Raw genomic sequence first — 6,116 nt, 5'->3', positions numbered from 1 at the left:
TTAGCATTGTAGCGTACGCTAAAGCATGAACACCATGAAATGAGTGCCGCTAGTCCCAGCTCCGACTCCAATTTAAAGAAAAGACTCTCCAAATCCATTTCCACAACAGATGCGTACAACTTGAAACTTAATATGATGGACGTAGATAAGGCAAGTTTAAATGGGAATGTAAACAATCAATCGTTCATAAACCGATATAATTATGAGATTATATACTTTCATATTGATATACATTTTATAGTTTTTACGAAAAAGTTTGATTGGGAGCAGGACTATTGAGCGGAGGACTGTTGAGCGTAGGACTGTAGGTCGGTGAAGGTCGGAAGTAGGACTGTAGAGCGGTGTCAAATCGCCAGGGTAGGACTCTAGAGCGGCCGCCCACAACATGAGGACTTTAGAGCGGTACGATCCTCGAATGAGGACTGTAGAGCGGTGGACTGTTGAGCGGTGGACTGTAGGCCGGTGAAGGTCGGAAGTAGGACTGTAGACAGACCAATAATCCTAAATTAAGTTACACTAGTAATGAAATATTTAAAATAAGTAAATGAAAATGTTCATTAACTCCATGACTCTTTAATAAAGTAAAAGTTGACAATAATCATTCACGAGTTACAATGTATAACTTAGCTTCGTTGAGTGTTCAACCTTCAAATTTCAACCGCTATAGAGTCCTCATGTTATAGGAGGGTACCGCTCTAGAGTCCTCATGTTATAGGAGGGTACCGCTCTAGAGTCATCATGTTATGGGATCTATAAGGGAGGGCCGCTCTACAGTCCTACTTCCGACCTTCACCGGCCTACAGTCCACCGCTCAACAGTCCACCGCTCTACAGTCCTCATTCGAGGATCGTACCGCTCTAAAGTCCTCATGTTGTGGGCGGCCGCTCTAGAGTCCTACCCTGGCGATTTGACACCGCTCTACAGTCCTACTTCCGACCTTCACCGACCTACAGTCCTAGGCTCAACAGTCCTCCGCTCAATAGTCCTACAGCCGTTTGATTTACGATGATTGATATGAGTATGATTCTTAGCTAATAGGCAGAGTTTGCGTTTAATGATATAATCGTTACCTTATTTCCTCTTTCGATTAATGCTTGTTTTCTAATATAGCCAATTCTTTCTTTACTTATTTATTCTTCATATTTTTAATAATCATGGAAGAAAAAGGAGGGATCAGAGCAACGGTATGCTGCTATATTTTCTCTCACCAAATTATCCATGATAATGATTAAACTATGCACCCATGTCAATATGTTCATTATATGCAAGCCTCTTAATTTATAATCAGGTCTTTTGCCTCCCTCTCCCTTTTGTCCTTAATTTTGGATCAACAGACCTGCCAAAGCCAGAACCATCAAAATTGTTAGCTGTGAGAGTTTGTAACGATATAATTAGTAAATAACTCCAGCGACAGATAATACCGTTAGATAACCCACTGCATTTATAAGTATAACTTCAACTTTCGTTCCTTTTTTAGCTTTGGGCATTATTTGTTTGTATGGCACATACGGCAGTGGCGTAACGAAGGGCCCCGCTGACCCCGCGCTGCTAGGAGGGCGACATCTTAGGGGGGCCAACAGGGGGGGGGGGAGGCGCTTTTTCGGTGGGGGGGGGGCCACTATGGGGACGCTTTTTCCCAGGTAACGTTACGCCACTGACATACTGTGAAACATCGAACCCCGCACCAGAAAACCACGGACAAGTTGATAACCGTCGAACCGTGATAGACGATATGACCGAATAATGCTCATGTTTTATGATTGTTTTAATAGTATTAGTAAAACATCTTCATCTGCCCTCACTAATTTTTCTTTCTCATTTTCTGTTAAATTTGACTTGGTTAATTGCTGAACATATTGGACAAGAAACTAGACTCATGGTTAGTTAGTTGTGTTTGTAAGAATAGCAAAAAATTAATTTTGCTTTTTCAATTTCATCACTGATCACGTCCCCATTAACATCTAAAAACTGTATTCGTCTGATTGTAGCCAGTTATATATAATTAATTTATACTGTTAGTGTATTATAGAGCACGCGAATAAGTGATGCAGTGATCGTCAGATCGTAGGTTCATAATGAAATAATGGACTGTGGTTGTAGAGTGATGGTGAAGTAATATAAGGTTAAAATATAAATCACCCATTCCACGTTGCCATTATATCAATTCAGTTTTTAATTTCCAGCTCCTTATTTGATAAAGTGATTTTTACAGGAAAGCCAGGACATGCTAGCCAAGAACAACAGAATACGGACCAGAAACATATTCATAAACGCGGTGGCTGTAATGTTGGTCTACAGCAGTTACTACGGCGGCGCTGCAGTCATGGTATTTAATCTAAATTTAATTTAATGTTCATCTTATCCCGAATAATAGCCCTTGATTCACCTAATTACCTAATTATTCAACAATTAACTCATTGATTAAAGAATGAGCTTAATTTTACTTACCTTATAAGGATCTCAGGCTGTCATAATGATAAACCGAATAAAAATATGGCGTAATGACAGGGTGATCAGCGTCGACCAGCAAAACTTTACTATTTCTATTTTCTTCTCAGCCGACGGCGTTTTCAGACATGAACGGCAGACACGGTGTAGACAAGCACACAGCGTTTACTGGACTCATGATTAATAACCTGTTTGTTGTGATTGCTGCGTTTGTCACACCCTTTATCATGAAGGTAAAGCTATCAATAGTTAGAACTTTATTGAATCGTGGCTCGTGCTGCATTAGCAGTTAGCATTTAGTATAGTGCATAGGCAGGGAAACATCTTCAAAATGTTCAACGCAAATAAGACACCAGTATACAAAGGTTAGAAAATCATTTAATATGATTGACATGCAGAAAGGGTTGTTTATTTTGATACTTCTGTAATACGTGAATCTGTTGAATCTGCAATATCACACAGCTGATCGGAATGAGACTAAGTTTAGTGCTGGGATCCATGTGCAGTATTCCTATAACCCTGGCCCTCTTCATGCCTTACAACTTCACTATCTTCATCGGACAGGCTATTAATGGAATTGGTGAGGATCTTTTACTTCTTGACATAATATAGCTCTTAAATTATCATTAAGGCTAAGCCTAATTACAATCACATCTTTCATTAGTCATTAGTCATAGTTGGGGAAAACGAACTTACATTTTGCCGAAATTCCCAACTAATTAGTATAATGATTATCGTGTCAATATCCTTGTTTTTTTCAGGAAACGCGTTTTCACGCGCGGTAAGTCTGCAGTTTCTCTCGGAGAATTCCACAAAGGAGAAGATGGCAAGGAATAGCGGTATTCATTGGATGATATTCATGAGTTGTATTTTGTTTGGGAATACTGTTCTTTACTTTGGTATTGGTGATAAAAAGTTTCTTGATGACAATACCAGAATGGTGAGTACAATGTACAATGTACATACAACACTATAATATGAAAGTATGATTAACTACATTAAAACATAAACCTTGAAAATTTGTCAGTATTTGCTACATTTTCATGTCCTGGGTCCCTATCAAAAATAAAATAGAAAACAGTACATAGTTAGTATCATAGGATAAAAATCCAAATATTATCTCATCAGTTAGCCGAGCTGGAATGTGGATCGGATAGCTATCAATTGAATGAAAATACTGACTTCTCAATTCATAATTTTCTCCTCATTTGTAATAATCTAAATTGAAATGATTGTTTGTCAGGTGGTGTCAGGAGCGTTAACAGCAATGTGTGTGACGGGTTGCATTCTTTACTGCTTCACTGTCACCCCACCTCCACTCCCTCCTTCCGGACTGGAGGACGAAGAAGCACCCCTCATTGGCGTGAGTATTTTCAAACACAAGGAAATTAATTTGCTATCCGTGGTTTTTCGACTTTGTTGACAAAAAATAATTAAAGTTAAACGCAATGTTTCTTGCTTGAAAACTTTTGGTTGCATTTGAAGGTTGAGAGCATTCATTTAACTATTCCAACTTTACAGAAAAAGATGAGTTTTTCATCTGCTGGTGCAAGCTCACGATCAGATTCCGAATCAACAGCGGGCAGCAAGATTGAAGGCAAGTATTTTACTGATTTCCTCTAAGAATCATTTTAGAATTGGTTGAACAATTCTTGTGTAATTATGTCAAAACTGGAGAAACTTAAACTTTTTACCTTAAAAGCCAAAATATTTAAACATGCATAAGACGATTAAAACTATTGACCTTTCTCGCTAATAATTTATCGCTCTAATAGACTACGATGAACTTACCCTGTTGGGGCAGCTAAAAACGTCTCTTCGACCTCTCTTCAAGAGGAAAAACATTTATCTACTTCTCCCTCTGTGCTCTACAGGTGTAATAATAAAACAATTCCGTGTTTTACTGAAGGCGAAGCTTTTCTTAAACTAAACAGCTAAAACAGCAAGATACAGCTTGATGATACTATCAAATAAACTATAATAAAGGCTGCACATACAAGGCTCTATATTTTCTTTTTGAACTTGTTAATTATTAAAGTTTACATTTTCAGTAGTTATCTAATTAATTGACCTATCAGTTTAACTTTCAAATAGCTTACTAATTGGATTATCAGGTAACTAATTAAATATCATATTATTAACTAAATATCTTACCACAATCAGGTATATACTCTCAACTCTACACCCCACTTATCCCTGCCTACATCGGTATTCTTTTTGAGGAGAGATCGTTCGTGGCTCAGTTTGGAATATTTGTAGGACTCGGAGAAATTATAGGTATGTATTTAAATATTTATTATTTTTATTTATTATTTTTAATTTTATTTATCATTTGATTATTTATTCCTACGTTTACTAACAAAAATATGAAGTTATTTGATCGATAAAAACACTACAGAATAGCCTCCCCAGCACGAGAATCCAAACAAACAATTTAAAGTTTAAACCTTCTCAGGTGGTCGGCCAGCAGGGAAGATAGTCGCAAGGCTTGGATTTAAACGAACAGCCGTTATCACTACGACACTGGGCGTAGCTGCGTACCTTCTTATCGCCTTCATGTTCCCTCTGTTTTACAGCCATTCAGTACCAGCTCTCTATCCTAACAGATGGGGTAACAACATGCTCGGTATCGCTATAGGTAAATTGTGATTTATACCACGTTCCACCAATCAAAATACACATAAAAATCAACCCAATCGTTTCTGGACAACTTTTAATCGAATATACGGTCAAAATTATATCTAGTAACGTATGTTCAAAGTTCCTAGCGTTTTGAATTCGAGTGGATATACCGTGAGCGGTGAGGCCCTCTAATTCTATCATTATAGCATTATGATCAAATATTTTAACCGTCTATTTTAAATCGTTCCGCTATAATATCATTACAAATACAATATAGTTACATGTTTCCAGGAATAATAGACGTCACAAACAACGTTATAATAACAACAGCTATAGGAACTGTCTACAAAGACGACTCAGCCCAAATATTTACTCTGGTAGTGCTTATGATGAACTCAAGCGGCATCATCCGCTATATCATGATGTCGTATATGCCTCTTGTTGCAATTGTATCTGTTAATGTTATTGGGCTGGTAGGAAGTTGCGGCAGTTTATGTTTGATTCCTAGCTCAATGTTGCATTATTAGTGTCCCACGTAGCGCTGTTGTTTAATTTTGACTACAGTTATATAATATATATCCAATTATAAAGATTCAATGATTAATAACTGGTTCATCGATATTTTAGCTATAAAACAGTAATCCTGCTCCCAGCAATCTAATGGGTATTAAATTGTGACGAAAATATTTTCACGGTGAACACAAATGAAGGATCAATTTTGATTATTTTAGTTAATTGTTCATGTTTGATTTTACTATTACTTATATTTAGATATTTAAAAATGGAAAAAATCAAAAAATTAGTGACTTCATAAATTGATTGTCATTTGTCATTGCATTGATTGTTTTAACTTAAAGAATTATTTCAATTTTATTCCGAACTTTTGTCCTAGGCTAAGTATGAATATTGCACTATAATACACATTGATAAACATTAATACTAATTAGTAATTACACAAATACATAATTTTATTTTAAAGAAAATTCGCCGAAAAAAAGCTATACATGCCGTCGCCCATCATGCCATTGCCATTGGCCATGCCATGC

The 6,116-nt window shown here is 36.9% G+C and overlaps 1 protein-coding gene across 1 annotated transcript; it reads left to right on the top strand.

Annotated features, from left to right (window-relative positions):
* On the top strand, positions 1–5,635 carry LOC134825203 (UNC93-like protein MFSD11). The gene is made up of 11 exons (XM_063837354.1): positions 1–150; positions 2,213–2,326; positions 2,559–2,681; positions 2,911–3,028; positions 3,210–3,388; positions 3,692–3,811; positions 3,970–4,045; positions 4,224–4,322; positions 4,612–4,725; positions 4,904–5,086; positions 5,362–5,635. The coding sequence occupies exons 1-11, from the start codon at positions 40–42 to the stop codon at positions 5,595–5,597; spliced, it is 1,473 nt and encodes a 490-aa protein (XP_063693424.1). The 5' UTR covers positions 1–39; the 3' UTR covers positions 5,598–5,635.
* The last annotated feature ends 481 nt before the right edge of the window (positions 5,636–6,116 follow it).

The sequence above is a fragment of the Bolinopsis microptera genome, chromosome 13 (assembly GCF_026151205.1).
Source record: "Bolinopsis microptera isolate Bmic1 chromosome 13, MBARI_Bmic_1.0, whole genome shotgun sequence".
Taxonomy (NCBI): Eukaryota; Metazoa; Ctenophora; class Tentaculata; order Lobata; family Bolinopsidae; genus Bolinopsis; species Bolinopsis microptera.
Note: the sequence above shows the minus strand (reverse complement) of the source record. Positions and strands in the feature narration are given on the sequence as shown.

Bases quoted from the DNA above. Each gene is read 5' to 3' on its own strand.
- LOC134825203 (XM_063837354.1), top strand. From the start codon at position 40: ATGAGTGCCGCTAGTCCCAGCTCCGACTCCAATTTAAAGAAAAGACTC. The intron at 3,389-3,691 runs GTGAGTACAATG...ATTGTTTGTCAG, and splicing joins TTGATGACAATACCAGAATG to GTGGTGTCAGGAGCGTTAAC. The intron at 4,726-4,903 runs GTATGTATTTAA...AAACCTTCTCAG, and splicing joins AGGACTCGGAGAAATTATAG to GTGGTCGGCCAGCAGGGAAG.